Source organism: Hemicordylus capensis, chromosome 2 (genome assembly GCF_027244095.1).
Source record: "Hemicordylus capensis ecotype Gifberg chromosome 2, rHemCap1.1.pri, whole genome shotgun sequence".
NCBI lineage: Eukaryota > Metazoa > Chordata > Lepidosauria > Squamata > Cordylidae > Hemicordylus > Hemicordylus capensis.
Window position 1 is genome coordinate 252553744 of NC_069658.1, and position 18131 is coordinate 252571874.

The window sequence follows — 18131 nt, forward strand, 5'->3', positions numbered from 1 at the left end:
GTGGGACCATTCTTGGGAATGATGTTCTTGATAGTTGTGGATGTCCATTAAAATTGGTCAGAGGTCTTTTGCACAAAATCTACTACCACATTTTGGACAACTGAAGTTCTTTGGAGCTTGTTTGCATGGGCAGAACTGCCAGAACTAGTAGTCTGTGACAATGGGCCACAAGTTGGTTTCAGAAGAGTTAAATGTTTCATGCACCACAATAGCATACGGTTCCACATCACCTCGGAACCATACCATCCAGCTACCAATGGCCTGTTGGAAAGATTTGTGCAAAGCTTGAAATGGGCTTGGAAAGCAATGGCTGTTGAAAGTGGATCCTTACAACACAAACTGACATGTTTTTTACTGGCATATCGCAATGCTGCTCATGCCACCACTAGTCAATCACTGGAGCTTTATTTATTTATTTATTATTTAGATGTTTATACAACCTTTCAATTTAAACAATTTCACGGCAGTTTACAAAACATTCAAAATACAAAACTATTAAACAGTTAAACAATAAAAATATTTAAACTGGATTATAAAATTACAAATCTTGTTAAAAGTTTTTAAAATATACACACTGTGGGCAATCAGGGACCAGTACAGACAGGACTCTGTTTCCCCCCGAATGGAGGCTGTGCACTCTGGCTTAGCCCGAAGTACAGTATGTCCAGCTTTTAAAAATTCTCTAGTTTCAGAATTAAACATCTTGCAAATATGCTGTGAAGCACATTTGCTCTTCAGATACCCCGCAGCATGAAGCCATGTGTGAATAATTCCCGGGAGTTATTCTGCGTGAATACTACATAAGATCTTACATACAATGTCATATTGGGCTCCCTGAGAAACAAAAATGCATCTGTTGTTTGGGCCACATTAGGGGTGTGTGCATGGAACCGGCTGGCCCGGTTCGGTTCGAGTGCGAAGTGCATTCGACCCTGACCAGACCAGTTCGGTCCAGCCCCCCCTTTGAACCCCACCCCCCTTGTTCAGTTCAGGGGGTGGGGTTCGCGGATATATATTTTTAAAATTTTTAAAAATTGAATTTACTTCTAGCCCCTTTAGGGGGCTTCCTAAAGGCCGTAGGGTGTGTGTGTGTCTGCGAAGGTTCCCCCCTCCCCCCACCGGCCTCGGTAATCACCGCTGTGGCCTGGTTTACAGTAGTTTCTGGCCCATTTGGGCCTCCGTAAGTAGGCGCGGTGGACATTTTGCTTGCTGCCGTGCATGAGCAAATGGCCTCTGCAAGTCCCTGGGCCATGCCAGGCCTTGCAGAGGCCATTAGCTCATGCACGGCAGCAAGCAAAATGGCCACCGTGCCTACTTACGGAGGCCTGAACGGGCCAGAAACTACTATAAACCAGGCCACGGCGGTGATTACCAAGGCCGGCGGGGGGAGGGGGAGCCTTCACAGACACACACACACAAACACACACACAGCAGCCTTTAGGAAGCCCCCTAAAGGGGCTAGAAGTAAATTCAATTTTTAAGAACTCTCTGCCGTCCCCTTCCCCTTTGCCGGCTGCGCTGCAAATGGCTTCTTTCGTGCATGTGCACAAAAGGCTTCCTAGAAGCCATTTGCAGCCCAGCCGGCAAAGCGAGCGGACGGCAGGGAGTTCTCCCGCCGCCCGCTCTCTAAAGTTCCTTAACTTTAGAGAGCGGGCGGCGGGAGAACTCCCTGCCGTCTGCTCTCTTTGCCAGCTGCGCTGCAAATGGCTTCTAGGAAGCCATTTGCAGCGCAGCCGGCAAAGGGGAAGGGGACGGCAGAGAGTTCTCCTGCCGTCCTCTTGTAATGGGGGAATATTTGGCTAGAGGGGGGCGGCAGGGGACCTTTGGAGTGCTGCAGGGGGCGGCCGCCAGCCGAGCTTGGCTTAGCTTGAAGGGGGCAGCAGGAACTGGGAGCGATCCTGCCGCCCGATTATGGATACAAATGGAGGAGCCCGCGCCGAGCGGAGATTGAAGCGGGCGGCACGCTGCCGCCCGATTACTACAAAAAATACATTACTTTGAAGGAAGGGGTGAGTAAAGCCCCCCGTTTTGATTGGAACCCCCCACCCCAGTGCCGGACCGCAGCTCCGCTGTTCTGTGCACACCCCTAGTATAGGTTTCTCATGAGAACACTGAGATGTTCTGGTTTGCCCATTTTCCTAACGATATTCCACAACTTGACATGGTCTACGCAATCGAAGGCTTTTCTGTAGTCAATAAAGCACATATTGACTTCTTTCTGGTATTCTTTGGCTTTCTCAATTATCCAGCATGCATCAGCAATGATGTCTCTTGTTCCGCGGCCTTTTCTGAAACCAGCTTGAACATCCAGCATTTCCCTTTCCCTTTCCACGTAGGGCTCTAATCTGCGTTGGATGATCCTGAGCATTATTTTGCTAGCATGTGAAATTAAGGATATGGTGTGATGGTTTGAGCAATCTGTTAAGTCTCTCTTCTTTAGTATGGGTATGTAGACTGACCTCTTCCAATCTATTGGCCACCGTGTCATTCTTATGTCCAGCTTATATACTCTTATCCTTACTCATGTTAAGTTAAGTTAAGCCACTTCCCTCCGCTGCAGTAAAGTTCGCAGTCTGGAAAAGCTCACTGTCACAGCAGAGGAAGAGAAGGAAGCAGCTGTGTAGGTGGCAGCAGGAGAACCTCCACAGCCTCAGATGCTGCAACAGCTGCTACCACGAGGTTTCCCAGACTGGTGGCTTTACTGCAAAAGTACATGGTTTAAGTTAGGTCAAGGGTATATAAAGCATGTTTAAGTCCAAATAAGCATAAATCAGAGTAAATTGGGGGAGTTTACATTGCTGCTTTTTTATTATGGTTGATGACGTTTCATTATGGTTTTTTGAACATTGGTTTGTTCACACAGCTGGCTCCACACCGATCCAAGCCACCCATTTCTGGCCACTAGGGTTGTAGAGGATACACCCCCCACCTGCACTTCCTGCTTCTGACTGGCTCATTCGCCTGTGCCCAGGTAGTGAATAGAATGGGGGGAGTACATGTGTATGCACATGTGTGGTGCCTGGATGTGCCCCCCGCTCGCCCAGTGTAATTTTCTGTCATATATTACACACACACCCAGTGTTCTTGTGCAATAACAGCATGCTAGACCAATGGGAAGTTCCAGCTAATGTAATGGAGCAGTAACTCGAAGTCACATTTTGTGGTTTCACTGGGGTGGGGGTACAAAGCTGCTCTCTGGAATAGAAGCACTTTCCATTCTTACTGTCACATGGAGATTTTATACACACACATATACATACACACACATATACATACACACATATTTTAAAACTTCTTTTTCCATAATTTGATAGGAAGAATTGTTGGACTACGTTGTTAGGCCCAGACCACGCAGAGGACCATTGTGCAGGCATAGCGGCCTCCAAAATGGCCACCGTGCTGGAGGGGGAAGGCCCAAATGGGCCATAGAGCTGGCTGAACGGCTGGCAAGGAGGCCAGCAGGGGGAGGAGGAACCCCCATGGCCCCCCATACACACAAACTGCCTAGAGGTCTGTGCCCATCTTAGGCAACCAGGCAAATGACTCATTACAAGTCTGTCTCTGAGTGCCAGATTCTGAGGACAAATAAGATGGAAGGAAGATTCCTTCATTTTGGATTTTTCAGAAGACTACTACAAATATTTGTATACCGCTTTCCAACACAAATTCCCAAAGCGGTTTACACAGAGAAATAAAAATAAATAACGATGGCTCCCTGTCCCCTCAAAGGGCTCACCATCTATAAAGAAACATAAAGATAGACACCAGCAACAGGCACTGGAAGGATGCTGTGCTGGGGTTGGATAGGGCCATTCGCTCTCCATCTGCTCAATAAAGAAAATGGCCACTTTTTAAAAAGGTGCCCCTTTGATCATTTAGCAAGGGAACTGGCCACCCTGGGAAAGAAGATGCTGGTTTAAATGGATGCTGCTTCTGACCCAGCAGAGCAGTTTGTATGTTCTGATGTGAAAGGCTCACTTTTAAAATTACAGAGAGAAAATATAGATAGACTAGAACTGCTTCTCCATTCTGCCTGTAGTCAACCCCTTGATAGTCCCAGAGCCCCAAGATAGAACTGCTGAAAGCCCATGAAACAGAAGCAGACAACTGTCTGAGAAGCCCCTCTCATGCTTCTGAATCAGTTCCACCATCCAATGCCCCTCAAAACGTACCTTTCTGCAGCGGAAGTCCTGATTCTAGAGTGTCTGGAGAGGAAAGGGAAGAGATTAAGCTCACATCAGTGCTAATTTTTAAAAGGATGGGGGGGAAATCCTTTTAAAAAACCATTTGAATTTAGGCAAAGATCTCATAACCAGAGTTTGGGGATTTGGAGTATAGCCCAGAGCCATTAAAGCCAACAGGCGCTTTGGATGACTAGGGCAAATGAGACTGTAGAACAGGGCTAGGCAATATATGATACAGATGATTTCAAGTGGCACTCATACTGACTTCTGAGAGACATTTAACAGTAGTCAGTGCTTTCATGCTAGATCATCTTTCCCCCTGCCATATCCAGAAAGGGACATGGGAATTTCTCCACCTCTATATCCAGGGACGGACAATATTAGTGGGAGTTTCTCAGAAATTCTGCTTGTCCAGCATCAAAGCTTAGTTTGGACATTAATTTAAATCATTTTAAACTCCCACTAGATACAAGACAGAGAGACAATTAAAAAATACCAGTAAATAAATGAAGATTTGGCACATCACTTCCGAAAGGTTGTCAACCCCTGCTGTAGAGCAGGGAAGTACAGAACCGGTTTGATCGCAAACCCGTCCGCTGTGAAGCGAGCCGGTTCAAGGGGTTCGATCGTGAACCGCTAGCTCGTGGACTTGAGGTTTGGTCCACCTTCAGACCGAACTGTGGCAAACGGCGGGTGCATATCTCTACTGTACAGGGACCAAATTGAAGGGACACGGAAGGACATCAGTCACCTTCAGACCATTCTCTGGGCACAACTTTACCACACTAAACCACAACGAGTTATTCCCACTGGCCAAACAGTCATGTAGCAAAGTGAGCACAGGGAAGAAGGATTTTTGAAAGGGGCCATGATCAGATGCTTCAAACAAAGGGTTATGCCCTAACTAATCAAATTCCCCACAACTCTCCCACACCACCACCCTACTTATTTTGGTTGCTTATCCCATCGTTTCCTGTCCTCCACCACCCAATTAAACACTGCAGGCTACTGAAGCTTTAAATATGTATAAATGAAAGTATGGAGAGAGAAAAGGTGTGGGGGGAATTTATTTATTTTTAATCTACAAAATGCAATTCTGAGCTACACTTGCGCTGGGATTTTGACTGGAGCCCTTTCCATAGTGAACTAGAATGGTCTTTTCAACTGGAAATTTTCTCTTTTTTTCTGGCAATGCTATCATGCTTGCTTTTCATACCAACTTTGAACCAATGTAGTGTTCAGTGTATCATCTTTATAAACATTCTTCATTACCTTTGAATTTCTTGAAGACACCCTCCAGAAAAGGATTGCTATCAACAAAATCCCAGATCTTCCACTTGAGAGCAGGAGAAAAAAGCACGGGGTTCTTAAATGGCTCTTTTGTCTGACACCTAGAGGAGAGAGAGAGAAATTAACGCACTGGCCATCCAACCCAGAATTCCTTAGTGGGGCAAGATAAAGGAAACAACAGAAACCCAAGTCACAGGCCAGTGCAGAAAGCCCAAGAGGGACAGAGGGATGTAGCCAGTAGGAGCTCAAAGCCAGGCAGCCAAGGGACACACTAGACTCGATAACGGCTAGTGAGAGATATGTCAAGAGACATCATCATGCTCATATTATTCCCCCCACCCCATAGTACACTTCATTGGCTACCCTTGTAGGAAGCATGGGAAGTCTGTGTGTGGCAATACCATGTCACACATTTCCAGGGAGATGTGAAGAGGAGACGCAGGGTTCCCGTTCTCAGCCACAGCCACGTGTTTTCCATGGCATCTGGTCTGAGCGGCACCTAAGAGTGATATCTAGTGGCAGGAACATTGCCAGGAACACAGAACACTTCCACCACTTCTCTCCTCGCGAGTAGCCTCAGAGGTGCTCTATATTGGATAAGGGAACATGAATGTAACTGAATGGCCCAGGAGAGAAGAGCTGGAGCTGGTCTTGTGGTAGCAAGCATGACTTGTCCCCATAGCTAAGCAGGGTCTGCCCTGGTTGCATATGAATGGGAGACTTGATGTGTGAGCACTGCAAGAGATTCCCCTCAGGGGATGAAGCCGCTCTGGGAAGAGCAGAAGGTTTCAAGTTCCCTCCCTGGCTTCTCCAAGATAGGGCTGAGAGAGATTCCTACCTGCACTGCAGCCTTGGAGAAGCCGCTGCCAGTCTGTGCAGACAATAATGAGCTAGATAGACCAATGGTCTGACTCAGTATATGGCAGTTTCCTATGTTCCCAGTCATTATATGATTCAGAACTGTCACGGCCTAATCCAGATGTTGCCAAAGTAATACTAGCTCTAATTCTGAGAGCCAAACAGATTCCAAGACCTGGCATTGTTCTGGTGACACTTAGATACTTGAAACATTAGTTTTTTGTGATGGAAGAGCAGGGGCCTAACTAGGGGAAATGGTGCCTAGGACAAACACTGAAATTGCCCCCCCCCCCGCCATCCAAACATGTGACACCCATCTTTCAGAAAACTTGTTTTCATGTGTTGCTGCTATTTGTAGAGAAAAGAAAAAGGAGTTGTGGTGTGTTCTTATTTTTTTTAAACCACACCTTGATCCGGGTCTCACAATCAGTGAGACCCAGTTTGGGAAGGGAAGGGGGAGACGAGCAGGGCAGGAGCCCTGGGCGGCCGGATCAGCCACCCACACGACTGCCAGCTCCGTGACAGAGCCGGCGGGGGCTGGGTGGATAGGGGGCTGCGTGGCCCCTGGAAGCTCCGGTATGCCCTGTGCGAGCGCACAGGGCATACTGGAGAGACCCCTGGAGCCGGGAGGCGGCTTTTTGCCTCCCCTCCGGAGGTCTGCTCGTGAGTATCCATGGCACGGAGCCACACCACGGCTGCTCACGATTTTAAAAAACAGGTTTGTGGAGCGCTCGCTCCACAAACCCAGTTTAAGGGGAGGGTTACTTTGGTGGATTAAATGCCGGGAGGCAACCGGGCTCGCCTGGAAGCCCGGTGGCTCCCACGATCAGCCGAAATCGGGCTAGGCTCCCCTAGCCCAATTTTGGCTGATCGTGGGAATAGCCTCCTTGTGTGAGAGAGAAGATCATGGAGTTAAACCATTAAACATTTGGATTTAACTGTAGTTAATCAGTATTTTTTAACTCTTTGTTTCAGTTATAGACTTAATATTTTGAATAACTGGGGGCTGATTTGACCACATTTGAAGCACAGGTGTTTCCAAGAGCTGACCCAACATTAACACAATTAATGTGCCTCATGAAACAACTTGACAATGTAATATGGGTTATTATGCCACTGAAAATGCAATGTGGAGTTGCTTTCACAAAAACATTTTGCTATGTGATGGTAATGTTGAGCTGACCTGTTTAACCTTCAGTCTGCCTGTGTGAGTAGATTCAAAAATATGGATAATGGCATTTTAACTTTTGTGTTTGGAAAGAAAAAATATAATTGGTTATTCAGTTATCATTGCTACTCAGCAAATAGTAGAGGGTGTGGGGGGGATTGATAGGTTAATCAATTCCTGCATCCCAGCACACACACACTGACTGCACTCTCTCCATTCAGTCATGTTTTACATTTTTGGAATGTGAGCCCTTTGGGGACAGGGAGCCATCTTATTTGTTATTTCTCTTTGTAAACCGCCCTGAGCCATTTTTGGAAGGGCAGTATAGAAATCGAATTATTTATTTATTAATTATTATTATTATTATTATTATTATTATTATTATGTAACTCAGCTTTCTCATCCAGCATGATTAGCTTTTACAAAGCTGTTCCTATTTCTATGCAAGCAACTCAAAGTAAATTTCCTTATAATTATGAATTATGATTCATAATTTCCTTATAACTATGAATTAAGATTTCCTTAGAATTATGAATTATGATTCCTTGTGGTTTCTTCCATGTCACATGGAAGAAACCACATGGAATCATAATTCATAATTGTAAGGAAATTTCCCTTTTTGCATTTGCAAAAAAATCAGTGGACATAAAAGGACTCACTTGATGTTTAGAACTATATACTAAATGTTTAGAACTATATACTTTCTCCCCCTGCCCAACCTACAATTAATTCCAGCTAGTTTTCCAAGGGCTGCTAGTTTTATTTACAAACTGCTTGGCAGCACCATGTTTAAGTAATCACTAATTGCTCCTAATGAGAGTTTTATTCTCTGTTCATCTGATTTTCAGTCTAGTTAATTAAATTTGTGGAGGTTTAGACTTTCCTGATGGGCTGAAACAGCTAATCCATTTTGATGGTGGCACATAATTAAATTAGCATGCATTACATAGTGAAAACATTCAGGGAGGGGGAGATGGGGGGAAGTGGAACCTTGCAAGGTTCCACTTCCCCCCATCTCCCCCTCCCTGAACTGTTTCAGTTAAAACGTGGTTAGATTATAGGGGAGGAAGGACTTGAATGAGCAAAAAGGGAAACTGGTGGCAAGAAATACAACTGGAAAACTTCCCCCTTCTACACTGGGCTGGGCTGGTGCCTGGCGGCAGCAGGCAAAACATGACTGGCGAGAACAGCCCACCCCTCCACCTCCACCCCCACTCCCTTTCCTGACTAAGCTGGTGCAAGAGGAAATCTGTGCCGGTTAGAGGAATGAGTTGGGCAGAGGAGAACAGGATGAAGTCTAAGGAGGACAAATGGTGCTCACGGCTGGCATGAAAGGGTGGCTGCTGGCTGGCTAAGCAGGTGCAGCAGCAGCAGCAGCAGCAGCAAGATCTCTCAGATGGGTCAGGGGCTGGAGAGAGCAGACCAAACAGGCAGGGTCTGTGCGGTGCTCTAGGGGTTTTGTTCACCGGGGGACACTGTTTGTTCCCAAGACTTTTGGGATAAAATACAGACAGCCTGCCCTGCTCTCGACCCAACCCCCACGGACCCTGGCTTCTCCAAAATTTAAAAAAAATTATGGCAGTTTTGTTTTGTGCGGGGGACACGTGCCCTGCCTGCCCTACCGTGGTTACATACCTGGCTCTGACAGCTTCAATGATCCTTGCTCTGGAACTGGAGTTGTCAGAGGATAAAGTCATTGTAAATGCATGGGTTTTGATTCAGAAAATTGAGGGTAGCCAGGAAAGGAGACTGAATGTGATGGTTCTTAAGACCAATGGAGACAGTAACTCCTTTTCTAAGTTGAGGGGGAGACATTTCTTAGCCAAATGAACCTTAGAGCAAGATACATGCCCTCCCTGTCCCATTGCCTTCTGGAAGAAATCTGTGTTTTGCCTTGATAGGGTCGGACTATCTGTTCTTTATGGGGATATTCTCCTATGACAGAAATGGAGGGAGTTTTCATTTCTAAAATGTATTTATTTACTTACATGACTATTCAGACCCCAGGTAGTGGTCATTCTCTCCCTCTCTACCAACCAGAGGGCTTCTTGCTTCATCTATTATTTATTTATTTATTTGATTTATTTGATTTCTATACCGCCCTTCCAAAATGACTCAGGAGCTAGCATGCAGATTCTCCCCAGCTTCAGGTTTTGGGATCCACTTACCTCTGCATGGTGCTTCCAATATCCTAGAAGAAAGGAGAAAAGAGATAATTCAGTACCGGTCATCCTAGGCAGCTGGAGATCCCTCAGGCCCTGGAGAGAGAGGCACATTAACCCTGCTGTGTATCCAGCAACTGTTCTCTCTATCAGGGATTCCCACTCCCAGCATACCCAGTTGCAATGGCCTTTGGCTGGGGATTATGGGAGTTGTAGTCAACCATGTCTGTGAATCTGTTAGAGTGAACACGGTATCCAGCTGGCAACTGTCTCCCAATCACAGCCTGCGGGTATTTTTCCATATAATGGAGAAAAAATCCTCATGAGTTAATCGACTCAGCTGGCACAGTGGAGCCACTCCACTGTGATACACAGTGTGTTATTTAAAAAAACCCAAAAAAACTCAGAAGGCGGATAAGTGGATAGATTAGCTAAATGGGGCGGCGGGTGGAGGCCTCTACTTTCTAAATATGCAAAGAAACAATTTTGCATAAAACCCATTTTGTGGTTATCCTAAAAGGCTGCACATGGGCCCCCTGGGGTGCTGCAACAACTGAGGCCACCCTTTCCTCTGCCACAACTCTGGTTGTGCCATTTTGCACGAACAGGAGCTTCTGAACTCTTTTCAAGGAAGCTTTGCATTGTCCGCACTGCAGTTGTTCAGTTGGGATGTGACCCAGACATGGGAGACAGAGGCCAGATCTGCCTTCTCTCAGAAAAGTGCACAGTTCATGGACCAGCCAAAGCTGTGCACATATATGAATGGTCTCTGGCACCCCTCCCCCAAAAAGACCCCTCCCTCAAAGTTCCACGCATTTGAAACCCTGGGCAGACCTTGCCATAGCAGGTGGAGGTGCTTTTCATTATATCCTTCAAACAAATCAAGGAGAGTTATTTTAAACTTCAGAGCCTAAAATGCCATAATGTCAGCATGGGGGAACCAGCTCAGAGGCGCCATTGTTGCAGTTTAGATCCCAGTTTCCCTGGTTATGTATGTTGTAAACAACTAAAGACTTGGCCATCATTCTAATTTGGAGTCTGCTTTGAGGTTCTTATAAGTGGAGATGCCAGAGTTATTATTCTTCACTAGGTATGTGTAGATGTGAAAAAAAAACTGGTCAGACCGCCTCAGACTGTTGGATGTCATGCACCTTTCCCACAAGAAGGTCCTCACTGGATGCTGAGGCACACATCTGGTCACCTTCAGTCTCCTCTTCAGGTGAACCCTTCCACCTCTTACACATACATACACACACCCCACCAACATTCAGAATACAAACGCACCTGCAATACTTTACAGGTAATTCATTTCTTCCCAAATGGTATAATAATAGCTCAGTACCATGAATCAAATACTATATTATCCTGTGGAATTTGGACTGTGCCACAGAGCTGGCATCCATCCTGCATGGGCTGTAGCTGGAGGAATCCATACCCAGCAGGCCAGATAAGAGCCACTTCTGGGCTGGCACAGCAGAAAGACAGAGCACTGGGTCTCACAATCAGTGAGACCCACTTTTGCCGGTTTTGTGGGGAGAGCGGGCTAAGCCGCCCACATGACTGCTGGCTCCTTGATGGAGCCGGCGGGGGCTGGGGAGTTTGGGGGCCGCACGGCCCCTGGAAGCTCCAGTATAACCTGCGCAAGCGCACTGGGCATACTGGGTAGACCCCCAAGCTGGGAGGCTGCTTTTCAGCCTCTCGCTGGGGGTCTACTCATGAGGAGCCACACCGCAGAGCCACACCGCGGCTACTCACAAACCCAAAAACCAGGTTTGTGGGGTGCTCGCTCCACAAACCCGGTATAAGGGGCAGGCTACTTGAGCAGGTTACCCACTCAAGAACCACCGGGCTCGCAGCCGAGCCCGGTGGTTCTCACGATTGCAGAAGATCGGGCTAGCAGAGGCTAGCCCAATTTTCTACAATCGTGTGAATAGCCTCAGAGACTGACAACCTGGGTCAGTGAGCAGGAGGACGAGGGAGCCTTGCATGGCAGCTGGCGCAGTGATGTGGGAGAAGCAATTCTCTGCAGACATAAACCATGTTGGTTGTTGCTGAGGGCCAAGGTGGGCACATTCTGCCACCCTTCAATCTGCTGCTCTATGCCTGGCATTTTGAGAGGACCAGGTTTGCTACTTTCCCAAAAGAAACCTCTGCAAATTAAAACATAAAAAAGCAAGGAGAAGCTAATCTAAAACCTTTCCCCTTGATGTGTTAGTTGTCTAAGGATTTTTTTCCATAGACTAACATTCAGAAATGGTATCCCAAAAGCTGCAACCTGTACACGTGACTGGGCAACCTTAGGAATTTCCCTTCTCATTCTTTGGCATGCATAGACCAGGCCTTACCTGGAGGAGTTCACCTGCTGGCTGCAGACACTTCTCCTCCACCTCCTGGATCATCTTTTCAAGAGAGGAGAGCTCCTCAGAGAGCCTGCTCAGGTGCTCATCCCGTCTTCTTGAAATCTCCTCCTCTGCCTTTTCCATCTGGGTCAGCAGAAGCTTCTCTTGTTCTTCCAGAAACTGGTGAAATTTTCTGAACGCAGCCATTGTCCTCTGCTTCTCTGCCTGTGTTTCTTCCTGAAAAAGGAGCGGGGCAGGGAGGAAAGCAAACCAAAGTCAGGAACTTCATCTACACAGCAGCATCAATTGGCAGATTATAAGATTTTGACAGAAAAGGAATTTTGACAGCTAAAAGAGATCACATCAACATTCAACAGGGAAAGAGCTTCCAGATAGCTTACAAGTGCCCACCCTTCGAATGGCCATTCATGAACACTTCCAGTGAGCAATCACGTCATTCCAAGTAATTGATCTTCTTAACAATGCAAAGCACGATATCGCAGTGCGGGGGACTATTTTAGTGATCCCCTTTCCCATGGATGCACTCTTCAACTTGTGCAAATACACACGTGGACAAATTTGTTGGTACCCTTACAGTTCATTGAAAAAGTGTTTTATGCCTCCTGAAAAGTGATTAAATGAAAAGCAATTGTCCCATGTATACCTGCCTGCCTTTGATATGTCATTGAGTAAAGCAAAGGAAGGGTGAAAAGAGATAAATTATTGCTTATTCTACAAAGATATTCTAAAGTGGCATTTGTTGGTACCCCTAGAAAAGATCATAAATAATTGGATTAGAGTGATTTTTCAAGTTAGCTGTTTTCTTTAATTAGTATCACACGTCTCCAATCGTGCAATCAGTCATTCAGCCTATTGAAATGGGGGAAAGTAGTCACTTTGCTGTTTGGTATCATCGTGTGTCCCACAATGAACATGGACCAGAGAAAGCAAAGGAAAGAGTTGTCTGAGGAGATCAGAACGAACATTATAGACAAGCATGTTAAAGGCAAAGGCGATAAGACCATCTCCAAGCAGTCTGATGTTCTGTGACAACAGTTGCAAATATTACTAAGACGTTCAAGGTCCATGGGAGTTTAGCCAACCCCAGAAGGGGCAGAAGGATAGTGAGAATGGTAGACAAAAAGCCAAGGACAACTTCCAAAGAGATACAAGCTGAACTCCAAGGTCTAGGTCTATCACTGTCTGATCACACCATCCGTCGCTTTTTGTGTGATAGTGGGCTCAATGTGGTGATTCTCGTTATTTAGCAGGGGGAGAGTAACTGGCCCTATCCACCCCCAGCACAGTACTTCCAGTGACTGTTGCTGGTGTCCGTCTTACATTTCTTTTTAGATTGTGAGCCATTTATGGACAGATATCCATCTTATTTATTTATTATTTCTCTGTGTGAACCGCCCTGAGCCATTTTTGGAAGGGCGGTATAGAAATCAAACAAACAAGACAACCCAGGAGGACTCCACTGCTGAAAGGAAAACATTAAAAAGCCAGACTAGAATCTGCTAAAATGCATTTTGACAAGCCACAATGCTTCTGGGAGAATGTGCTTTGGACAGATGAGACCTATGTCCACAGACAGAAAAATGAAGCGTTCAAAAGGAATGAACACTACACCTACTGTAAAACATGGAGGAGGCTCGGTTATGTTTTGGGGCTGCTTTGCTGTGTCTGGCACGGGATGCCTTGAGTCTGTGCAGGGAACAATGAAATCAAGACATTCTGGAGTGAAACGTATTGCCCAGTGCCAGAAAGCTCTGTCTCAGTCACAGGTCATGGATCCTCCAACAGGATAATGACCCAAAACACACAGCTAAAAGCACCCAAGAATGGCTAAGGACAAAACACTGGACTATTCTGAAGTGACCTTCTATGAGCCCTGATTTAAATCCTATCAAAGATCTATGGAAAGAACTGAAACAGGCAGTCTGGAGAAGGCACTCTTCAAACCTGACACAGCTGGAACAGTTTGCTCAGGAAGAGTGGGCCAAACTACCTGTTGACAGGTGCAGAAGTCTCATTGAGAGCTACAGGAATCACTTGTTTGCAGTGATTGCCTCTAAAGGTTGTACAACAAAATATTAGGTTATGGGTCCCATCATTTTTGTCCATGCCATTTTCATTTGTGTTATAATTTGAAATATTCTGTTGCATCAAAACTCTAAAGCAAAGTCTCCGATTTTTGCTAAATGTGGAACAAACAATGATGAGTGCCAATTACTTTTGTCAGTTTCAAGTTATTTCAGAGACAATTATGGGTTCTTCTTTTTTCCTGGAGGAATACCAACACATTTGTCCACGTGTGTATGACCCTGAGAAATGTGTGGCCCTCAGGGGCATATTTCAAGACTCAAGCAACATTTCTGGAGGAAGGGGAGATTGGCAAAATCCCCCACCACTACCTGCTTCAGCACCTGTGCTTGTGAGGCAGGGATGATAGTTGCCACTGAATACGTACAGCATTAGTGTGCATGGTAGCCCTTAATTCTAGACTGCAGAAACACTTATGAGGAGGTCTTGGCTTTCTTTTTCTGTAACTGCCTTGTACGAAAGAATATTTTCTCTCTCCTTCCTCAAATTCTCCACATGGCTATAGATCAGATCCTGAAAGGAAAGCAAAACACACACAGCATTGATCACATGGGTCCACGAATGGCATAGCCACTGGGAAGAAGATGATCATCTGGGGGTGAGATAGGGACAATCCTGCCTCCCCACCCTCCCCAGCTCTGCACCATTAGATCATGTGAATGACCTTAATAGTAATTAGCAGTCCTCTCCTTACTTGTGCTCTTCCACTGCAGGTGGGGTGGATATCTCCCCTCCAGATCCAGATCAGGATACTCCTCACCCCAAATCTCATTCAGGTTAATTGCTTATAGAGAGCTGCTCTGTTTTGATACAGAATTTCTTCCATGGGGCGTAAGGGCTTCCCATCAGCCCTGGCGGCAAGAAGCATCCCTTCCCAGAAGACTATAAACCTGGATGAATGCATGCTGCCTGCCTAATCCAGCAAGCTGTGGCCTGAGGAGAGAGTGCCTGTGACTCCTGAGAGGGGAGGGGAGGAGGAAGATGGGCAGCATCAGCAACCATCCCCTGCATCTCAGAGGCTGACATTGTTGCAACCATCTTCACCTTCATCCTCCCAGGTGCTGAGCACTCGCTCTCTCTCTCCTAGGGCTCTCCTGCGTACTCTCTCTCAACCACTGGCTGGGGCAGGAGACACACACACAATAAACCTATAGATGCAGCAGCTGAGGTGAGGTAGAAGAAGCAGCAAGACGCAGGTGGGCGACACCTCCAGCGTGGGGTGGAGTGCCTGCATCCACTGCCCCATGGCTCACTTGCTGACTCACTTTGCCTCATGGGAGATCCACCTTTGGTTATCGGGTTAGAAAACCTATTTAAGAGAGGGAATTTATTTAAGAGCGTGATAAAACTGACACTCTAAAAACTATCCAAGAGAGTGGATTTAAAATTATTCCTTAAACCAGAGATAATGCACATGCCTCTTCTCGCTCCTTTAATAACGGCTTCCCAATCCCTTGTCAATACAAAGAAGTATCATGCTAGTTTAACTAAGGCTTTATTCCAAAGCAACTCAATTTCTTTTTGCCCTTCCCCAATTCCCACTGGGACAAACTTCCAAACAACAAAAGACAACTAGATGGGATACAGCAGCTCCCCAACTAGATCTACAGTGATTTCCTACCTTGTATTCTTGGGAAGCCTCATCCAAAGGAATCACCTTGTGATTTTCATGTTCCTTGGATCGATCACACACCACACAGATGAGCCTGCCATGGTCTTTGCAGAAGAGCTTCAAGGGCTCCTGGTGTTTCTCACAGATTCTCCCCTTTCCTTCTGGCCCCTTTTCACCCTGAAGACTGGGAATCATCCGAAGTTTCTTGGCAATTTCTGCCACATTTGCCAGCGGCCGATTTGGCCTGAAGTTTCGTTCCTGAACGATTTCTCTGCACTGAGGGCAGCAAGCCTCCGTATCTGACTTCCCCCAGCACTGGGTCAGGCAAGCTTGGCAGAAATTGTGCCCACACTCTGTGATAATAACTGGATCGGTGAAATAGTCCAAGCAGATGGAACAAGTTGCTTCCTCACAGATATCTCTGAGAAGACCTCCAGCTGCTGCCATGGCTGCCTCACGCGGAAAACAGAGAGTAAGAGATTAAGTTTCGATTTCTCTGTTTTCTTTCAATCAGCAGATGGGCATTCCCTTTCCTAGAAATGACTCAGCATTTCTACTGCTGTGATTTCTAACCATTTAAGTGAGCACTTGCGTCTGTGGGCAGGTTACGATTAAAGTTATTTAAAATATTAAATCAATTAACAATTAAAATCATTTAAAAGATTGAAAACATTTAAAACCCAGCATTAAAATTATTTAAAACTATAATAAATTTAATTAAAAGCCTGGGTGAATAAGTGTCTATACATACCGCCTTTCATTAAAAACAATCCCAAGGCGGTTTACAGCAGAGACCAACCTGGCTGTCACGTTCTGAACCAACTGCAGTTTCTGGACTATGTACAAAGGCAGCCCCACATAGAGGCCCCATTTAGGGAAATGTTTTATTATTACATGGTTCCATATAAGGAGCCCTACTACTTCAAAAACTACTTTGAAAGCCTATAGCTTCATCAGAAAATGCCCAGTTCTAATTAATTCTCTTCGGCACCTCTAATATTCCCTTCGTGTACCTGCCAGCCACAATGTGCAGAGGAGAACATTCCACTCTCGAATCATTATGACAAAACACTTACCAAGCACTCCCCCCAGAAATATGGTTGTGAATCTGATGTAATTAGCTGGCTAACTGTTCTGTGTTAATCACCATTAACAACTAAGCAATCCTGAGTGACTCCCATACTGGAGTAGGACGCTGCTGAGAAATTTGAATGAAGCACATAAATTGTGAGGAGGGCACATACTTCCCTTTTCCTGGAAGAGACACCAAGGAAGGAGTCAGGTTTACTGATTCCCCTTTCCCCCACCACCCCCTGCAAGGGAGCCACTAATTTAAGCCAGTGTGAAAAGAGCAGGCCAGACACCAGATGGAGATGGAAGGAAGAGTTTTAGAGAGCAGAGGTGCACCTAGGTGATTTTGGTAAAGGTAAAGTGTGCCGTCAGGTCAATTTCGACTCCTGGCGCCCACAGAGCCCTGTGGTTTTCTTTTGGTAGAATATAGGAGGAGTTTACCATTGCCTCCTCCTGCGCAGTCTGAGATGATGCCTTTCAGCATCTTCCTATATCGCTGCTGCCCTATATAGTACCAGCGGGGGTTCGAATGGGAACTTTCTGCTTGTTAGTCAAGCATTCCCCTGCTTTGCCACTTAAGGTTGGTACCTGGACCTAAAGGCCTTCGGAGGTCCCCCTACTGCAAGTTAAGCATAAATTGTAGGTTCTTGAGGGCACAAACCACACCACCCAGACAGACTAAAAAGGATTTGGGGGCCCTCAGGGGGTGTGGAGGCCCTGGACTCCAGCCCAAAGTCCAGGGGTAAGAGCACCTCTGTTAGAGAGAGCCTAAAATGGAGCAACTAAGGCAGAGAGCTGTAGCATCTCAGGATGATGCAGGATTTGGTCTCCCTGCTTTAGCCTGCTGCTGACTTCTAAGAATGATCTGTGATCTTCTCAAATTCATCCCAATGCTCATCCAGTATATTGGCGTAAATAAACGAAATATGACAAAGACGCCCCCAGTTCGTGACTCTCCTTCCCAAGGAAACCAGAATCCAAAGCGCTCTGCAAACACCTGGAATTTCTTACCACGTGGAAGAGTGGGGCAACCGGAATCAGTGTAACAATACAGGAACTCCTCATTCTGGAAATCAGAAGTAACTACCCTAACTCTGGCAAAGAGCAACCAGATGTGTTTTTTTTACATATTAAGTGCTAATACATCATACATTCTTTCCTATACTTTTGAGGTTTTACCTCGTTTGATTTCATTCATTGTGAGAAAACCTCATGCATTTACCTAAACTTAGTAAGAGCCCCTGGTGGCGCAGTGGTAAAACTGCCGCCCTGTAACCAGAAGGTTACAAGTTCGATCCTGACCAGGGACTCAAGGTTGACTCAGCCTTCCATCCTTCCGAG

General features: G+C 46.0%; 1 protein-coding gene across 1 annotated transcript; it reads right to left on the reverse strand.

Moving 5' to 3' along the window:
* Positions 1-1763: 1763 nt before the first annotated feature.
* On the reverse strand, positions 1764-16167 carry LOC128346049 (zinc finger protein RFP-like). Its single transcript, XM_053298914.1, has 6 exons — positions 15765-16167; positions 12008-12238; positions 9669-9691; positions 5457-5575; positions 4173-4205; positions 1764-2375 (listed from the first exon to the last, which is right to left on the reverse strand). The coding sequence occupies exons 1-6, from the start codon at positions 16164-16166 to the stop codon at positions 2368-2370; spliced, it is 816 nt and encodes a 271-aa protein (XP_053154889.1). The 5' UTR covers position 16167; the 3' UTR covers positions 1764-2367.
* Between the last annotated feature and the right edge of the window lie 1964 nt (positions 16168-18131).